The following is a 20,774-nucleotide window of genomic DNA, read 5'->3' as shown; positions in this document are numbered from 1 at the left end:
AGAACCCTCTGAATACCCCGACCCTCAGTGAGAAGTGATGTCATCACACAGCATGGGGCAATGCAGGGACACCCTTTACAATGATAAACCTATATCCATCTTGTATAATATTCCTGTAACAAGTGGTTCAAATTACCACAAACTTGGAGCTGCTATCTACACACATGTATTCTTGTACAGCCTGAGGTCCTAACATGATATCCCTTCACGGGACTAAGATCACCAGAGTGGCAGAACCACCCTGTCTTCAGAGGATCGAGGGCAGTGATATGATCTCAATACTTGGCTCTGAATCTTTTCAAAGAATAAATGCACAAAATCTCTCCTTTACCGGCTTCTAGTTTAAAAGGGGATTCTTTTTTTTTTTTTCTTCAGAGGCAGCAGATTTTTGCTCTCAGTCAGAGGAGAGAGGAGGCCTGGACATGGAAGATAGTGGTGATGGTGCCTAGAGGTGGTATCCCCTGGGTAGGAGTAGTGGAGACAAGTCATGATACTAATCTGCATATGATTGAATCAAAAACTGGAAAAATTCAAGATGTAGTATTGTTTATAAGTGAAAAATAAACTTTAAAGACTATTTACTAAACTAGAAATTAATGTCCATAACAATGCAGTACAGAGTCTGCTGGCACAATTTATGCCTGTGTAATCATCCTCATTTTTATCAAAAAGCCAAATGAGAACTAATTCATTTGCAGCACTTAGTCTAGTTTTGATTCAGCCTGATTATCTGTATAAACATTAAAGCAATAACACTTGATCATAAGTGTCACTCAAATGTACTTTGCTGGACTCTTGTAAGGGATTACTAGATTGAGCTTTAATAGCTTTACAAGTTGAAAAAGCCATGCAACTCAGTTGCTATTAGGGTTTACCTGCAATATCTATAATTTTGGGTGAGTTCCTCAATTTCTTGAGGTCCTCAAAATGTTCTGAAGTTCTTCCTTGCTATCTCCGAAGTTTTCAGACTTCACATATAGCCTGGAAAGACTGCCAGGAATGTTTTGAGTAAGCAAGGTGCCATTTCTGCACAGGGATTTTAATGAGTTTCAAAGTCATTCTTCATCTTCAAGCTATCACTCAACTCAGGACTGTAGACATATCTCTCTTAGACATGGCATTCCAGAGTCTTGGTTAATGAAACCACAATTGGAAAATGGCTCTCTGTGTGCTGTTATGAATAACTCAGATTCCTGCTGGATCTATACAAATAAATATATTGCCATGGAAATGATAATATTCATTAAGAGTTTCCAAATTCTAGAAGGATCAGGAAGGGAGAAATGTATAAATGCTTCAAGAGTGCCTATGAAATTATACTTTACCAAACTGCTTTAAGAAAAATGTCTGAAAGACACTTTTATACTTTTCTATATCTGAAGAAGAAAACATTTAAAGATTAGCAACACTTTCAACAAAAGTTACAAAAACACAATCATCTTCAGTTCATTCTATCCCATAATCCACTTTTTTTGTGTGCTGAATATTTGCCAGTAGTTGTATAAATCAAGTTATCCCATAAAGTTCTTGAATTCTTGACTGTATTCAAAACTACGACTTGAAAATTTATTCAGAAATATGGAATTTAAAATGTCACAATCCTTGCCATGAGTCTTTCTGAAGACGTGTTTGTAAATACAGTATGATCAAACAATGACCGTCTCTAAATGAGGGGATTCATTTTTCAGAAAATATTGACAGAAAGTGTTTTAAAATGTAGTTAGAGATACGGTTATTATGTGATTGACAAATAAATTTGATTTCCTGTTTCAACATTTAGAGTTATTTCAAAAATTACAAACAAAAGTATGTCAGGACACTGTACACTCTGGAATATGTTAAATAACCCTTAAACATCCATTTAATAGTAAAAATATGTATGTAGAAATAGAACATAATAATAATAATAACTATTATTATTTATTTATTGGACAAGGTTTACCATGCACTACAAATATATCAAATATCTTAACTGATTCAAAATTTCTTCTCAATATGAAGAAAGAACAAATCCCTGTGATATTCCAGAAACTCACTGGAACTACCAAAAGCCAGTCTTAGGTAAAGAGAAGCCCTTTCACATTTAAGCCCTGGGGAAATTGTCAAACATGTTTGAACAAAAATTAGGTCATTATGAAACCATATTAAATTATTAACTTATCCAAGGTGATAAAGTTAGCAAACATAAATACAGACTAGCAAAATTTAGGTCTTAAAGTTAAAAAAATTAAGTAGCCACATACAATATTAATTTAATCATATATATATATATATATATATATATATATATATATATATATATAATCTTCTCTTTTAGTCAGATAAAGGGAAGACTTTTTTTCATTTTTATCAGACTGAATTAAAATAAATAAAATTCTGCTTTAACTTAAGTTAGATATTCAGGTTAATTTACCTAATTATATTTATTATTAAACTTAACTATATAGTCTTGGTTGGTGTGGCTAAGTGCATTGTGTGCTGGCCTGCAAACCAAAGGATCACTGGTTTGATTCCCAAACAGGGTGCATGTCTGAGTGGTGAGCTAGGTTCCCTGTAGGGCACGCACAAGAGACAAACACACATTGATGTTTATCTTCCTCTCTTTATTCCTCCTTTCCCCTCTCTCTAAAAATAAATAAAATATTTTTAAAAGTTAAATAAATTTATTCCTAGACATTAAGAAAAAGAAAACAGGTCAATTAATCCATTGTCATAAACATTTCAAACTATGAAAGATTTTCAGAGTGGTACACATGCATCATTAGTTTTGGGTTTCTGCATTATGCCACAGATGTTCATAAGGGAAGAGATTGCACTGGGAACTTTAGCTACAAACAAAATCTTCCAAAAATTAAAAATCATGGTGTTTTCCAGCATGTGTCAGGATGAACTTCTTCAGAATAAAAATTAATGTCAAAAAGAAGAAAATAATATATTTAAACCGCCTTACTTTAGTTTTTAAATTTTAACACCAAGATAGACATTTTTTTTTTTTTTACATATAAATATACCATGATAAAATTTTGGTAATTGTAGTCATCTTTAAGTGTTGGCCTGCAGAATTTGCCTGAACAAGTGGTAATCTCTTTCAAAACTATTTGTAAGATTCATGAGAATTTAAAATATCACCTACTCATCTAGTCCACAATTTCTTAAAATACTCAGAAATATGAGGTTGTCCTTTGATCTAATTTCAATGCATCTCATAAACCAGGTGATCCCCTATTACTGATGAACATATTGGCTGAGTTGAAGAGAACAGTTTTCCCCACAGAGGTTTGAAAAACCAAGGTGATAACCTCAGTCTCATTTTCTATGGGAAACGCTGCCCCACATGCAAATTCCTCTCCCAGCTCCAGGGTACATCCTCTCCTGGACTGTGGGGGCTTAAAATTCTCTCCTCATACAGGACAGAACTCTCTGGGGAAGGCAGAGCTGTGATATAGAAGAAGATGAGACTGCTGGGTCTGTTCCTGTGCATGGTTACAGCACCCAGGGTTAGTTTTTCAGAAGTCAGATATGGGTCTCGGGGGTGATGATGACTGCATGTGTCTGACAGAGTCTGATGCCCCTTGCACCCCGTGTCCTGCCCTAGGTGCAGCTGCAAGAGTCAGGCCCAGGACTGGGGAAGCCCTTGCAGACTATCTCCCTCATCTTGCTGCCTCTAGTTACTGCATTACCAGTAGTTACTGATGGTATTAAATCTGTTAGCCCCCAGGGAAGGGGCTGGAGTAGATTGGGTGCATAAGTTATGCTAGAAGCACATACTATAGCATGCCCCTCAAGAGCTGCGCCTCCATTTTCAGAGGAAAGTCCAGGAGCCAATTCTCACTGCAGCTGAGCTCTGTGACCAATGAGGATATGTCTGTTCATTACTGCATGAGAGACACAATCAGAGGAAGCCATCTAGAGGCCAGGCACAAACCTCACTGCTGGTGAGAATGAAGCTGATGAGTAGCATAGGTGCTCAGGAAACAAGTGGTGCTCAGGACAACAGGGGAGTGCAGTTGAAAACAATGTTGACACTGTTTCACAAACTAACACCCAGGACCACATTTCTATACCCCTTTTCCTGTATCAGCACCTGTTTCTGCTTCTAGGAAGATGCACATTTCATGTCCCTTGCTGTCCTCCCCTTGGGGATCCTGGCTAAGAGCTGTGAATGGGGACTTGTAGGCTGTAAGTCAGAAAAACCCTTCTACCAATGAGGTCACTGTTGGCTACACTGACAGGAAAGTGTTCCCTTGGTCATACCCTCATCAGGATAACCAGAACCTCCTCACCAGGTACTGGCAGAACAGGAAACCACAAGGGTGAGCATGCTCATCTTCATGCCAATCCTGTTTGTTTTTGTTCTGTGGTCAAAATAGATTACTGACTCAGTTCATGTGAGAGTGAGGATCCTTCCCATGTGCTCTCAACATGCTAGAAGGGAGGCTTTGAGTTCATTACACTGAAAATCACCCGTGTGTGTGTGTGTGTGTGTGCGTGTGTGTGTGTGTGTGTGTGTGTGTGTGTGTATGAGAGAGAGAGAGAAAGAGAGATTTATTGAGCAACAGAGATGCAGTATCATTAGGGCCGCATTCAGAGATACTCATATGGTACCCACAAGCAGAGAAATCTGAGGATGTCAGAGGCCTAAGAGCTCCCAAGGACTTCAGTTCTCAGGAGTGTTGACTGAGTCAGGGCATCTGGCAGCTCTATGGAAGGGGATACCTTGAGAGCCGCTGAGGTTTCATAAGGCCGATTCTCTGTACCCTGTGGCTGAGGAAACATTCTGAAGTCAGGATGCAGCCTTTAATACTGGACTAGAAAAGCCGAGAGATTCATGCCTAGTGCATCCAGAAAAGATGTTGTCCTGCAGGGCAATGGGTGAACAGCAGGGGGCGCACAGGACTTATGATCTCTGGGCTGCTGCCTAGGAGCAGGTGCACAGGGCACAAAGGAGGGATATTCCCTGAGGGCTGGAGTCTTCCACTTTTCATAAAAACAATCTAAAATAAGAGGTGTACATGAAGCGACTGTAAATATTTTATTCTATCAGAGGATTTATCAAACCCAAGAAGACAATGGAACCAAAGTCAATGGGTGGTTTTCTAGGGCTTCTTTCTGTTTGAGCGTTAAGAGCTAAAGACAGGGTTGTTATTTGTTTTATTTTTTAAGTTTACTCAGTGCAGCATTTTGGAGCACACTGATCTAAGGAATATGACCTTTGGGTGTTAAAGCTCAGAATTAGTCCAGGTGGTCTCTTAGTCACTCAAAGTTTGGTTAATAATGAGAATATACTGTGGAGGCTTGTTTCTCAGTGGGAGGGGCTATGCCTGCACAGAGCTCAGGGACCAAGCAGGGAACTTAGATAACACTGATTCAGGCTTGGACCCTGAGTCTCCCACTGAGCATGGTCCCTGTGTCATCTATCCTCTCCCAGGTGGGATCAAAGAATCAGCTTTGAAGTGCTCTTCCTCATGAAGATGCAAATGAGAAGAGGTAGACTAGGTTTGGCATGAGTCTGCCTGTGCCCTGAGAACATCACCCAGAGCCACACCCTCCCCTACAGAAGTCCTGATGACACAGCCCCTCACCATGGACTAGTGCTGGGGAGCCCTCTTCATGGGGGCAGTGGATACAGGTAAAGGACTCCTTAGTCTCTAAGTTGAGAAAGGGACAAAAGAAGCATTCATCATTTCCAACCACTCCTATCTCCTCTCCAGAAGTGTCCACATGCAGGTGCATCAGGTGCAGTCAGGAGCTGAGTTGAGGAAGCCTGGGGCCTCAGTGTAGCTCTCCTGCAAGGCTTCAGGATACACCTTCACCAGTTATGCTTTTTTCTGTCTGTGCCATTCCCCAGGAGAAGGCCTGTGCTATATGGGGTGCATCAACACAAACACTGGGAAAACAAGGTGTGCCAAGGAATTTTCAGAACAATTTGTATTTTTGCATTGATCTCTGTCAGCACCACAAATATACAGTTCAATGGCATGAGGTCTGAGGACATGGCTGCTTATTACTGTATGAGGGACACAGTGTGATGACCCACATCATGAAAGTGCCACAAACCCTGAAGGAAGGGAAGCTCAGCTGGGCTCAGGAGGTGACAAGCCAATGGGTCTCTTGACTTACAGACAGTCAGGGTTGGACATCAGGACTGATAATGCCACTAGCACATCAGAAATTCAAGGAAAGGCAAAAACATAAAATGGAGTAAAAATAGCCTCTTCAACAAATGGTGATGGGAGACCTGGGCAACTATATGCAAAAAAAAAAAAATGAAATTTGACCACCAGTTTACACCATACACAAAAATAAACACAGTATGGATAAAAGACATGTGTAAGTTGTGACATCATAAAAGTCCTAGAGGAGAACGTAGACAGGAATCTCTGAGCAATCCCATGTAGCAACATTTTCACCAATATATCCCTTAGAGCAAAAGACATAAAGGAAAGAATAAACAGATGAGACTTCATCAAAATAAGAAGCTTTTGCATGGCTAAAGAAAGCATCAGCAAAATGAAAAGGGAACCGACCATACGAGGAAATAAATTTACCAATGATACTTCGGATAAGGGTTTGATTTCCATAATATATAAAGAACTCATGTAACTGCAATCCAAGAAGACAAATAATCCAATGAAAAAATGGGCAAAGCAACTGAACAAACACTTCTCCAAGGAGGTCATAGAGAGGGCACAGAGACAGATGAATGGATGCTCAGCATCACTAGCCATAAAAAAATAATGCACATTAAAACCACAATGAGATACCACCTCACACCGGTCAGAAAGGCCATGATAAACAAATCAAGAAACAACAAGTGCTGGCAAGGTTGTGAAGAAAATGGAACCCTAGTACACTGTTGGTAGGAATTCAGACTATTGCACCCACTATGGAAAAGAGTTTGAATTTCTTTAAAAAGCTAAAAATGTAACTTTCTTTTGACCCAGCATTTCCTCTACTAGGATTATACCAAAATAATCCCAAAACACCAATTCCAAGAAACTTATGCATCCCATTGTTCATAGCAGCACAATTTACAATAGCCAAGTACTGGATGCAGCCTAAGTGCCCATCAATAAATGAGTGGATCAAAAACTAAGGTACTGTTATACAATGGGATACTATGAAGCAGAAAGAATGAAAGAGCTACTACCCTTTGCAACAGCAGGGATGGAACTGGAAAACATTATGCTAAGTGAAATAATCCAGGGGTGATATACAAATAACATATTATCTCACGTGTAAGTGGAACCTAATCAACAAAACAGACAAGGAAGAAAAATATAGCCAACAACATTGAAAGAAAAAACAAACTCAGTAATGAAAGGAAAGAGGGAGGGAGGCAATGGGGAAAGGAATGGGAAGGATCAAGTCAAGGAAGATGTATAAAGGACCCAGGGACTAAGCCCAAGTGGGGAAGGGTTGAGGGTGGAAGGTGGGAGTAGGTGGGGCAGGGGAAAATGGCAGGAAAATGGAGACAAATGCATTTGAACAATAAAAAAAAAAAAAAAAGAAAGAAATTCAAGGAAACTTTTATAGAAGACAGATGCCCTGAGAAGAATAGCCAGGAAAGCTGTTCCAGAAAGGATTCCTATTTTTCACTCTGATTGTGCAACTTTCCTGTAATCTGAATGATGTTCATTGAGGTATCATCTGGGGATCCTTAGCCAGGGTTAGGTTTGGGGATTTGGACTGCAGTGTTTGCTAGAAAGTTCTGTGGCATTTCTTAATTTCTGAGCAAAGGAACTGTGGTTGGGTAAAAGTAAATACATGAACATCAAGGATGAACTTTTATGTCATTTTCTCTGTCCACACACCTTAGAGATGGCACTGTGGCAGCAAATTCAAGGTTTGAGAGATGGTCCAGGTTCCAGCACAGTCTATGACATCAGAATATTCTTTTAGTCCTCCTTCAAGGTGAGATTCTAAGGAGTCTCATCAGCTTAGAACACACTCCTGCAAGCATCTCTGTCCTGGGCCAGCACTGATGACACCACACAGCAGTGAGCAGTGTAAGGTCACCCTTACCAATTAGATACCACATCCAGCCTGTTCTTTTTTCCTATGGCAATGGAATAAATTACCACACAACTAGAATGCAATCTGCACACATTTATTTATGTAGAATTTGTAGGTCTGAGCATGAAATTCCTTTAGTGAACTGACTCAAAGTGTTCAAAGGACCACCTATTCCATAGAGGCTCTCAGGCACTGATGTGTTCTGAATACTTCTGTTCCACCAAGTTTATGTGTTTAATTCCACATCACCAAAGTGGAGAGTATATGGTGTGCAATTTGGGAGATGCTCAGGTCATGAGAGTGGGCAATGAAAGGGATTAATGTCTTTCATTTAGCCCAGAGAGCTTGCTGGTCCATCTGTCAAATGGGATCCCAGCAAGTAGCTGTCAGATGTGAACCAGGAATAGGGCCCCGTTCAGAAAGAAATATGTTGGCGTAACCATACGTAGGTCCAGGGGCACCACAAGCATATTAACCCAAGGCCAGAAGAGAATGCTCCCCAGTGGACACGGTCATTGACTTGGCATCATGCTCACAGCACCAAGCATAGGTGGCACCACACAGATCAGAGGGATCCACAACAGGTTCATGTGGATGTCCAGAATGATGACAAAAGCACACTCCAATGGGATGTGGAGCAATTATCATGCGCACAGTTGAAATCTCTGGGAGAAACAGATAAGGCCCTTCTGCAGACAGAGAATTATAGTAGTTCAGATTAGCAGCCCCCAGTTTTTATACTGAGGTATAGACCACGAGTGAATAATACTAGGACACGGTTGTCAATGATAGTAGTCTCCAATAAACATGCAAGATGTTCAGAAATTTCACAATAAAGATGAAATGCATGAGTATAGTCCTGGTATTCATCCATGCCCCTTGTCAAGAGATAATCTTAAAAGAAACAAGAGAAAGAAGAGTTTTCTACAAAGGGATGATAATAAGGCTTTTAGCTGATTTCTTAAAACAAGCCTTACAGACAAGAAGGGGTTAAGGGACAGACAGGGGGAAAATGGAGGGGAAAGGTACAGAGAAAAAGAAGAATTGGTAGGCATAAAATAAATAGGGGGTGGTTCAGAATAGCATAGGAAATAGAGAAACCAAATAATCTATATGTTTGACTTATGGAGATGAATTAAGTGGGGGAAATTCTGCAAGGTGGAGGGTTCAGGGTGGAGGGAGGATAAAGGGGAGAAAATATTGGGACAATTGTAATACCACAATCAATAAAATATACTTAAAATGTATCACATAATTTATTTTAATTCTCTTTTTTATTTTCTAATTCCAATTGTCATTTTATATTATTTTATTTAAGATCTAACATACAGCAGAGTGGCCAGACTTACAAAATTGGTGATGTGACAGCCGAATATTTCCACTTTCCACGTGGAACCACACATAGTTATTACCATATTATTGACTTTATTACCTGTGTTGTAATTTCCATCCCTATGTTTAACCTGTACATGTCGATTTGTACTTATTTATCTCTATTCTCCTTTCATGCAGGCTCCCAAATACCCTCCCAGCTGAAACCATGAGTCTTTTCTCTGAGTCCATAAGTCTTTTTATATTCTGCTTATTTCTATTTTTTCTTAGTTTTATTCCACATATAAGTTTGATCATGTGGAATTGATGTTACTCCTTCTCACTTATTTTACTCAGCATTACACTCTCCAAGTCTATCCAAGTCTAAAATAGTAATATTTCTCTTTATGTCTAAATATTTAACTTTAGATGTCAGTAAAAATGATGGGTTACTTTTCAAATCAGTCCTTTTTTTACATTAATGATTAGATTACTATGTCAGACTATTTCTGAGGAAAGAAACAGAAGACAACCTGAACTTGCTACACAAGAAGGAAAATCTCAACGTAAGGAACAAGAATACTGGAAGTGTTGGTTTCAGGCATGCTTACTCCCACGGTCCATGTACCTGGGATATTTCTTCCTTTTGTGCACACTGATCCGCATAGCATGTGACTTCATTCCAAGATAATGTCCATCTTATGCGGAAAAATCATTCCCAAGGGTCATGTACAAGATAAAAATGGAAGAAAGTGTTAGTAGTTGAAACTTGTGAAATTTACTTCTGATTAACCAGGAATAAACTTGTCTTTCATATCCCTGATTAGAACTATGTCACATGACCATATATCCTGAGATACTGATAACAAGGCAGGACTGCTGAGGCTGAGCACTGTCTAATTCTTTGTGGAGTTCATTCTTCTGTCTACTCGTGAGCCACACAGATCCTTCACATACTCCAACACTGGCTCTATATTCTCTAAAGTCATTCTCTGTTCTTTGTTCATATTCTGGTAGCATTGTAGGGGAAATGGTGAGAGATGGAACTTCATGTCCGGTGAAGATAAGTATCCTGCAATTTTAAGCCTTGCTCTGGTCATTATGGTAAACTTACCTTAGTGTGATCATTACTTGTGACTCTCAAATACTTTTATCACTTTAACTTGCTCTCCATTTATAACAATATATACTCCTAGGTCATGTACCCAACACCTGAAGCAGTTGGCAGTGTGGCAGGCACAGGCCAAAATGTAGGAAGTCATTATTCTGTTTTTCATATTGTTTTATTAAATTCACATAAGATATTTGAATTGCCTTTTAAAAAAGGAGAAGGAGAGAAACAGGGAAGAGAGAGAGAGAGAGAAACATTGACATTGACTGGTTGATATTTGTACACACCTGGACCAGGAATCATTTGTATCCAGATGTAACATAAAACATACACTTATTTGATTCAGGATAATGCTCCAATCCAATGAGTCAAGCTGTCTCAAGCTGAGGAGTAACTGTTAACAGGCATAAGCCCTTGGACAAGTAATACACTGCGACCATGTCCTCCATGCATCCAACGAGCCCAGACCTCACTATATAGTATGATAACATGCAAATAGGGCCCCTTTGCTCATGAAAAGCAGCCCAGTACCAGGCCTGCCCAGGATTCCCAGGTGTTTCCAGCCCCTCATCAAGACAGTACGCACAACACGCACCATGGAGTTTGGGTTCAGCTGGCTTTTCCTTTTTGCTATTTTAAGAGGTAATTGATGAAGAACAAAAACACTGACTATGAGAGGGGATATGACTGAGGCGAAACATGGAGGGATTACAGTTTCCTGACCTGATGTGTTTGTGTTTGCAGGCGTCCAGTGTGATGTGCAGCTGGTGGAGTCTGGGGGAGGCTTGGTGCAGCCGGGATGGTCTCTCAGACTCACTTGCACAGCTTCTGGATACAAGTTTGATGACCATGGCATGGACTGGGTCCGCCAAGCACCAGGGAAGGGGCTGGAGTGGGTCTCATACATTAATTGGGATAGTGGTAGCATATACTACGCCAACTCTGTGAAAGGCCGATTCACCATCTCCAGAGACAAGAGCAAGAATGAGCTCTACCTACAAATGAACAGCCTGAGAGCTGAGGACACAGCCATGTATTATTGTACTAGAAACACAGTGATGGGGAGTCAGTAAAAACCCATAGATAAACCTCCATCCAGCAGGGGTTGTGACCACCAGGGGGCACTCAGGGTTCCTGGAAACAGGGACCATCACGGGAGCAGTTGCACTTTGGGTGTGGGCTGGTTTTTTATGTGGTTTCTTCTTCTTATAACTGTTTTCCTCAGGGGACTTCTCAGGATTCCTGATTCTACATTCACCTGTGAAGTTTAAAAAAAGTCTGCTGCAAAGAAAGGTAGTATTCTCATGTACACAATATATTGTCACATGTCTCTTTCAGACACTCTTGTCCACAATTCAAACGAGTCATAAAAATGTGTGACCTACATCAGAAGAATCTAACCAGAACACTGAAGGTTTTGGAGACACTGAACAGCCCTATGCAGTTCAGTGTCCAAAGCGGCCAGCAACAGGATATGTGCATGTAGAGCATTAGGCAGCAGCGGCCTATGATTCCAAAACAAGAAGATAAGGACCCCTGGTGATGAGTCATTGATATGGCCTCATGGTCATAGTTCTGAGCCTAGGTGACATTAGAGGGGAGAGACACCCATGAGAGCTTTATGTGAATGTCCAGGTTGTTGGTAAACACACACAGCAAGAGGACATGGAGTGTTTATCACACAGAGTTGAAATTCCTGGAAGGAAGTGGAAAGGCACTTCAATAAGTCAGACATGCTTTGATAGAGCCAAGAAAGGAGGTGGTGGAGGAGAGGAATTCTGCTCACAGGGGCTACTGTGGATTCAATCTCCCAATGCCATCTAAAGAGCACACCCACCCTCTTATCAAATTTCCTGTTTGGGGCAGATGGAACAGAGGCAGGAATGAGACATTAGCTGTCATTAGTGAAGTATAAAATAAAGTAGAATCTGACTACCTACTCTACTTAACTACCAGAAAAAATGAGCAAAGGACAGAATAAAGAGTCAGTCTGTGCGGTCAACCACTGTGTGCATAGAAAATGAAAGATATCATCATAAGTAAGTCAATGATGATAACAAGAAAGATGAAAATGATTATGATGATTATGATGATGATGATGATGATGACAATTATGGGCTGAGATAAGTCTATTTGTCCCCTGAGACTATAGCTCCTCATAAAGGCAGTCCATTATGAGGACTGCTCCAGACAAAAGGGTTTCTCTCTTCCTTACAATTGACAAGACATTTCATAAATGGAGCTCCAATACATAGTGTGACTATGTCATATAAAATACCAAAAAATGTACAAATCTGAGTCCCCTAGACTTGTGACATTGTTGCCTTAGATAACAGACGCACTGTGAAAATATGTATGTAGGTAATGAGAAATCTCATTTCCAGCCATGTGCAATGCCATGTTCCTTATTTCTTTTCATCTCCACATTCAGAGTCTTTAAAGTGTCTCTCTCTAACCAATTTGTGTTTATTATTATTTTGGTATTTTCTAAGATGATATAAACTGTTTTTATAATGCCTTACACTTCCATCTGTGTCTTCATTTACAAAGTATTTGCACCAATATGTTGAGTAAAATTCTGTTCATGAAAATGAGGCATATTTCTGTATGTGACTCAAAATAAGTCCAGCATCCTCCTCTTACCCTGTTCCAAAATCACTTCCAGATTTCGGAGTAATTTTTCCTGTAGCACTCCACCCCTGGTACATTCTCCATTCTAGTCTCTGTGGCTAGTGTAATCAACAAAGATGGACAATAGAGTCTGACCAAGTCCTGGGGAGTTATTTGGAATAGCATGCAATAGAAAACAAATTGAAAACATTAACTTAAAATTTGTTTAACAAATAAATGTACCCCCCAAAAATCCATTATACCAATGAAAAGACACATTTGAAATGAAGAATATATTTCCACATCATACATCTGAAAGAATAAGTTAAGAAGGTTATTTGTTGTGTGGGAGAGCCCTGTACCCTCTGACCACAGTGACCATCATCAGAAGCAGGGCCAAGGGAGGGTGGTAATGAGGGTTTCCTGTCATGACTGAAGTACCCTTTCATGTGAGCAAATCTGTGCTAAGAAATTGCCTCATTTCCTTTTTTATGTACTCTAACATCAGTGATAATACTGAATGGATAAACTGGCATATTTGTTTGTGTCACCCCTTATTGAGTGAGCTAATGACCTTGCTACATGTGACTTCCATTTTACTCTTCTGAGCTTATCTCCCCAGGACAGGGAAAGTACTAGAAAACAAGAAGAGAATGACTACCTGTCCCACAGCCACAAGCAAAGGATAACACTGGAGCAAACTGCAGCTTATTCAAAAACCTAAACCTCCTGTGTTGCAGTACTCCTAACAGCCTGGTGTGCACACAAATAAAGCCTACCTGCTCTTTAATAATTTATTTAACACTCAAAGCTCCTACATCTTACTACTGGTATATCTCTGCACACTTATACACTTTTCCTCCCTTAAAAAGAGAATAAAACTTGTTCTCTTTATTTTATTCTCTTTGTAAATCTTTTCACAGCTTGGGCACTGGTACCCCTAACCATTACTAGGTGAAGAAAATAGGTCAGTTCATCCACTTCCATAATAATCCCAACATATAAGGAATCTGGGATTGTACACATACATAATTACTATTTACTATTTTCACTTCCAGTCTTTTCTCAATGTAAAAATGTAATATATTTCTGGAATGATTAGTTTGGAGTTTCAAATGAGCACAGGATAGCTGAAACCCTCATATTCTCCCTCACCCTCACTACCTCTGTATTCTCTTTAACTAGCAGAACTATGGACTGGACCCAACAGGCTCCTGGAAAACTCTGGAGTAGATGGGGTGTATACATTGCAAATAGAAAAAAAATATTTTACAGCCTGTCCCTCAAGATCCACATCTCCATCTTTAGAGTCACATCCAAAAACTAACTACCTGTACATCTGAGCTCTATAACAACCAAGGACATGTCTGCATGTCACTTGGGTTGAGACAAAAAAAAAAAAAAAAAAAAAAAAAAAGGAGGAAGGGAAGATGTCAGCATTAGCTGAAACACAGTTCTTTCACTGTCTTTCTTAATTATATCCCTGCATGGAGGTCCTTCTCCCACTTTCAAATTGAGCCATTCAGTGCATTTGGATGAAATTCATTGGATGTCCATTGTGGGAGGACATGGTAACAACACTACAAAGGATCTCATGAAGGCATGGATAGGAACTTGAGAGAGAAGAGATGGTTCTTCTGAAATTAACTATTGATAATACAGGTGTCCGCAGTGCACTCCCTGTCCTGCTCCTTGATTAGAGCTACAGCACTTATTCACATAGATACAGGTCTTGATGGCAAACCTCAAGTTGAACCTACAGGAATGAACAGTTATGTATAAAGTTGCATCCACTGTCTCAAGTAACGGGAGAATATTGGAATGATTTATTCCTCCTGTGTAATCTATTGACAAAAAATAATGTCCATCATATCAATAATGCTTATATTTATATCATTAATTTGTATTAGTGACTTGCATCATGGTTTTTGATAATGAAACTACGTTACTTAAATATACCTACTCCCCAAATCCAACCTAATTCTTCATCTCAAAAGATCTAGTCATGACTAAGATTCTTCTGTGTCCACAATATTTAAACCTGATTTTGCCACAGACTTTATAGAATAAACACAAACATTAGGCAGTGAAGCTGCTGCACATTCAGAACCAAACACCACTGAACGTCTCAGTGAGCCACACAGATGCTCCACCTCCTTCAACACAGAGTCCACATGCTCTAGAGTCACGTGCAGCCCTTTCGTCATATGCAGATCACTGTGTAGGGGACAAAGGTATGATGGAACTTCTTTTCTCTTTAACATGAACCTCCTACACATTTCTCCCTCTGGTATTGAGGGTTAGTTTCCCCTGGTGTGTTCATACTGATAAGTTTGGTAGGGATCTCAATTATATATTTACCTTTATTTTTTATGTGAATAATTGTGATTTTTTCTGTACTGTGTCTCCCCACTCTCACTGTAACATGCTCTACTGTTCCTTCGCAGTGGTTATTAATATCCAAAATATCACAGCTGTTTTCTAACAGTAGACCTAACTTTTCCTTTCCTAGGTATTAGTACACCTCAGTAACATATCTAAAATCAGGTAAACATATGCATGCCTATTATACTTGCTTCTGGATGAGAAAAATGTGCACCAATTTCCAACCAAGCTCATTTTCTCCCTATGGCCAGGACTGAGCAGTGTACATCTGTTCAATCCTAGGGGCCAGAGACCACCTGATGAATGTGGGACTCACCTGGTTCTGGATGTCAGGGTCTGTCTCTTCCCCTCTGCTGGCCTATAACAGGCCAGCCTACATTTTCAGGTTCCAACCAAAAGGCTCAGATTTTTCTTCTTGAGATGCATCCTCCAACTTCTGGTGACTCTTCAATAACATACATCCAGATATGTAGAGCTTATTACTTAAACCATCCAACAATTTTTATTGATTACCTAGGTTACATTATTTTGCATTCAAAGCTTTGTTCATGCAAAGAAGTGGGTCAAACAGTTGTTTGTATTTAAAACGAATGTATCTAAATCATTCAGTGCAGTGGTGAGGACACCGGGGTGATAGTGGAGACCTGTTCCAGGTGTGACCTGTCAGGTTTGGTACAGGTGTTTCTCATCTGATCAGACTGAGGCAAGATAGAGGAGATTCTTGCCTCCAAAGTGGGTAATAATATTAATATCAGTGTCTTTCTACCACTTATGATTTAATATTTTTCTGTTATTTAGTATTAGTGATTAGTATCAAGATTTTCCATAATGAAATTTCTATAATTTAAAAATAGCCTCCCAATCTCTACCAACAACTTCACCTAAGCAGATCTTGTCAGGACTGTGTTTCTTCTCACCCCCAATATTTAAATATGGTTTTACCATAGAGCCTAGAGAAGAATAACTAAAAGAGGCAGTGAATCCGCTGCACATTAAGCACTAAAGCCTCCTGAAGGAACATGACCAAGGAGCACTCTTTGTACTTCTGTGGAGTTCATGCTTCTGTGTACCAATGATCCACATAGATGCTTCACATCCTCCCACACTGGCTCTGTATGCTCTACAGGCACTCTCTACTCTTTGTTCATATTTGATCAAAGCATAAGGGAAATAATGACTTTGTGTCTCCTGAAGACAAACATCCTGCACTTATAATTCCTCCTCTGGTCATGATGGTTGACTTCTCTTGGTGTGTCCATCACTGGAAGCTCTAAAAGGTATCCACCATTTTCATTTCCTCCCCATTTATGACAATTTATCCTCCTAGATCACGTGCCAAACACGTGAAGCAGTTGGCTCAGTTGTGTGGGCACAGGTTAAAATGTAGTAATTATTTTATTTCTCATATTTTAATAATCACAAAATATATTTTTCTTTATCTTTAATGAGAAAAATGGATAGGAAAAGAGGAAGAGAAAGAGAGGGAGAAAGAAGGAGATCGGCACTGACTGGTTGATTTTCAAACACACCTGGACCACGAGTCATATGAGTCTAGATGTTAGATAAAGCCCATAGTAGTTTGTTTCAGGATGATGTTCCAATACAGACGTAATATACACTTACTAGATGAATCCAGTTCAGATCCATGGTCTTGTAAGAATGAGGACTTTCTCACTGTTCTCCTTGTTAGGAACTGCCTATGGCATCCCCCATACAATGAAAAATATATTCTTTCATCAGTCCTTGGAACTAAATGAGAACTCAGTCCCTGCCAAGCAGCTAGATGTGGGGAACATGCAGTTCACATAGAGGATGTCAGTGAAACTCCTCCATGCCTGACCATTTGAGAAAATCACTCTTGAAAAAGAGACTGAGGAATGATAAGTCCTGTAAGCATACTCAACTGTGATACCTTGATCACTGTGTGTGGACACTGATATTCACACTCAGACATCACTGAGGATGTATCTACAACTTGCATTGTTGCAGATTGAACCATGTGAGGAAGGTCCATGTGTTCACTTATGTTAGTGCTGTAATTTTGAAGCCAAAATTAACATAAGCAAAAATATGGGAATGTTCAGCAGAGATGGTTATAAGCTGATTATTTAGCATGGAAAGTCCTCTATGACTGAAGAACCAAAAGTAGTTTTGAACCTAAAATATCCTTAAAGTCTTGAGCCTGAAATTCAATCCCTTCCTAAGGATAGCTGTGCCAAGAGTGGCTAGGTTTCAGAAGGGGGATAATTATGTTGGGTCATGACACATGACCAATGCAAGGGGCTGCTCCTCATGTTATTGACCAGAGAACCTCTTACTCCATGGTTAACCCTGGGGAACATGGAGTTCTGTTGATTCCTGTTGGGATATAGCTACTGGTTCTTGAACATCTCCCAAAAGACCACAAAGATGGTTCTTGGGTTTCAGGTGTCATTTTTCGGTGTATGGGCAGGCTATTGTGGGGAAATCTACTGAACTGTGATGAGAGAAAATACTGGGGAATAAGTTAATAGTGAGTCAGTTCATTCAGCTAAATGATGGGCTCTTTTTCCCAATGAGTATGAACAGCCAAAGTGCTCAGGTATTAGTGACCCATGGGTGTTTCATTGTGCCTTAACCATCAAGCAGGAAGATGGTAGTGGTAACCTGGCTACTACAGAGATTACCCTATGGAGCCTGAGTACCAAAATGCCTTGAAGCATAAGGACACATTGAGTAAGACCTGTTTTATCCAATCAGAAGACACACCCAGAAGACAGGAGTCAGCAAGGAGGCTTACCAGTGTCCCTGTTGAAATGACCGCCTGTGGCCCTGCAGTGTAAGGACATGGGGAACGTATGCAAGGTCTTAATGGTCTCAAGGTCCATGCATTTCTCTTGAAACCACAGATTATTCAAGTGTCAGCAATGACTGTCCTGCCTGACATTCAGAGAGACCACATATGGCCATGGGAAAAATGCCCATAGGAAATGGCTCTCGTGACTCATTGAGGGCAGATCGGGTACATCCTATGGTCCAAGGATACTGTGAATGGGTTGAGAAGGAACAGGTGATTGCTCTGTTCTACACATCATGGTTCCCATAGCAGTTGCCATAGCTTGAAGTCTGTGAAAAGGATTCAGTGTCCACACAGCACTGCCATGGACAGCTGACTTACAGTTCCTCATGTCAATCGACACGCTTTTCTTACAGTAGCATCTAACAATGAGCCAAAGGCATCACATCATATGGGCTTACTGCATTCTATGTCATCTGTGTAGTACTTGTAACACAAGAATTGAAACCAGATATTGAAATAAATGTTGCATTCAGAAAGAGGAGATAAATGTGTGAGAGCTGGTGTAGAGGTATCATTAGTCAGTGCTTACACTAACCACAAGAGGTCCTAGGACGTTTCCACTGCATGGACTCTGCCACAATCTTGGACATTGGGGATGAAGTCATGGAGGAGCATGCAGATAAGATAATACAAGCCACCACACATCATCTCACCATGATTTTTGCTACAGGATTCAGTGGGTCTGGCCCTGCGGGGTTGAGAAGCAGAGTTGCCTATGTAAGTAAAGCTTAATAAACCATATATTTCAACCATTGTGTCAGAATTCACACTGGCCTGACAGGGTGGACTGTACATTTACTCTATCTTTTATAGTCAAAGGGACCCAGAGGAGTCCAGAACAAGATTGCTTAATAAAATTATTGTGAATTAGAATAAAATTAATGATCATTATTTACAGATTAAAAATGAGAATGGATAGAGATCCTTCTTGCTGAACTGAAATACTTGCTCTTCGTTGGCATGCCCCTCATCTGCCCAGAGGATATATAGTGAACGTGAGCTCTGCTCTCTTCTGCTCACACAACTCACATTTCTTTGTGCTCTTGCTTCCCATAGAAACTTAATTCACCTTCACAGAGAAGGTGCCACCCTTAGTCATGTATGTGGCATTGACTGTGGGTGCCTCCTGATGGAAAGCTCTCCCAAGAACAAGCACAGCTCTGTTTGGGTGGATTGTGTTGCCCTTCACTCCATGGAGCCCTTAGCCAGTGGTCATTCCAGTGGGGCACTGGGTATTTCAATAGATGACAGGACAGTCAGGGTAACCATGAAACACAGACCCATAAGATGTGCTCTATATCACACCCAGGTCCACCGTGTCTCTGACTCAGAAGGTTCTCTGACCATGCTTGTGTCTCCTTCGGTAACATTACATGGAGCACATTAGACCCTTATATAAGGTTTTATGATTCTGGACATACAGTGATGACCCTGTAAGATGCAGATTCTGTCTGAAGCTCTTTTCACGAACTTCCAGAAATCCACCTCATCACACATTTTATATGTCCATATACAATTGAAGGCTTTCTAGAAATTGAAAGAGGCATATCAAACCCATAGTGAACAAGAATAAGTGACATCTTAGGAGAGATGGACACAGACCAATGGAACACCTTGAAAAAGGCCAATGTGAACTAGGACACATGTGAACTTGGATAAGACCAGTATGAAGTAGGACTGACCCAGTAAGCACCGATGAAAAAAGTCAATGCATTGCTTTACACCCAAATTTTTAAATAGTTTCAGATTTGAAATATTCATTTAAAATTTCACAGAAAAGTATTAAATATATAATTAAAATGAGTATTTAACAAAGTAGTTGAATTAGAAAATAGAAACAAACATTTACTACACAGTAGTAATATGGCTGCCCAAATTATAAATTTTCAACATCAAAAATCAGGGTCTCTCAGCCTCCTAACAATTTAAAAGCAGGTGCTCCAGTAAAAGTAATATCATGAATAGGTAAAACAAACAAACAAAAATATGTTCATAAAAGACTGTCTTTACATATTGTTATATTTAAAGCAAGGCTAATGTGACCAATTTTTTACCATTCAGTAAAGTGAAGGATGGGATAGGGCCTGAGATATGTAACATTGGAAATTTCATGTTGTGTAAAAATCAGTGTAATTACCCACACCTGGAGATCTCAACCACAACTTTGTCCATAGAGGCTGTACTTTTCCATACCTGACAGACCAGTAGGTTGGTTTTCATGACAGTGAGAGCACACACGTGTGAACAATGTAAAGTGCTATGACATTATAACACAAACAAGATCCCCAAGTGATAGGGACATTTGAGCCCCTATATGACCTCATGGACAATTGTCGCATATGTCATCTGTTCTTGACCACAAAACCACATACATGTGTGAACATTCAGGAAACTGTGGTTGCAGAATTTGGCAATGGCAGATATGTTTAATGGGATTTAAACATTTCTGATTTAAATTTCTTCAGATTTAAAATCATTTCTGGGGAAAAATGTTAATCCTTT

At 39.9% G+C, this 20,774-nt stretch overlaps 1 gene segment (V, D, J or C); it reads left to right on the top strand.

Moving 5' to 3' along the window:
* Positions 1–10,995: 10,995 nt before the first annotated feature.
* Positions 10,996–19,659, top strand: LOC129076580 (immunoglobulin heavy variable 3-43D-like). The segment is given in 3 exon segments: positions 10,996–11,080; positions 11,183–11,479; positions 19,607–19,659. Coding segments are annotated over 3 exon segments (396 nt in total).
* The last annotated feature ends 1,115 nt before the right edge of the window (positions 19,660–20,774 follow it).

This window comes from Pteronotus mesoamericanus, unplaced genomic scaffold (assembly GCF_021234165.1).
Source record: "Pteronotus mesoamericanus isolate MK-2021 breed Mesoamerican mustached bat unplaced genomic scaffold, CSHL_Meso_final contig_61, whole genome shotgun sequence".
NCBI lineage: Eukaryota > Metazoa > Chordata > Mammalia > Chiroptera > Mormoopidae > Pteronotus > Pteronotus mesoamericanus.
Note: the sequence above shows the minus strand (reverse complement) of the source record. Positions and strands in the feature narration are given on the sequence as shown.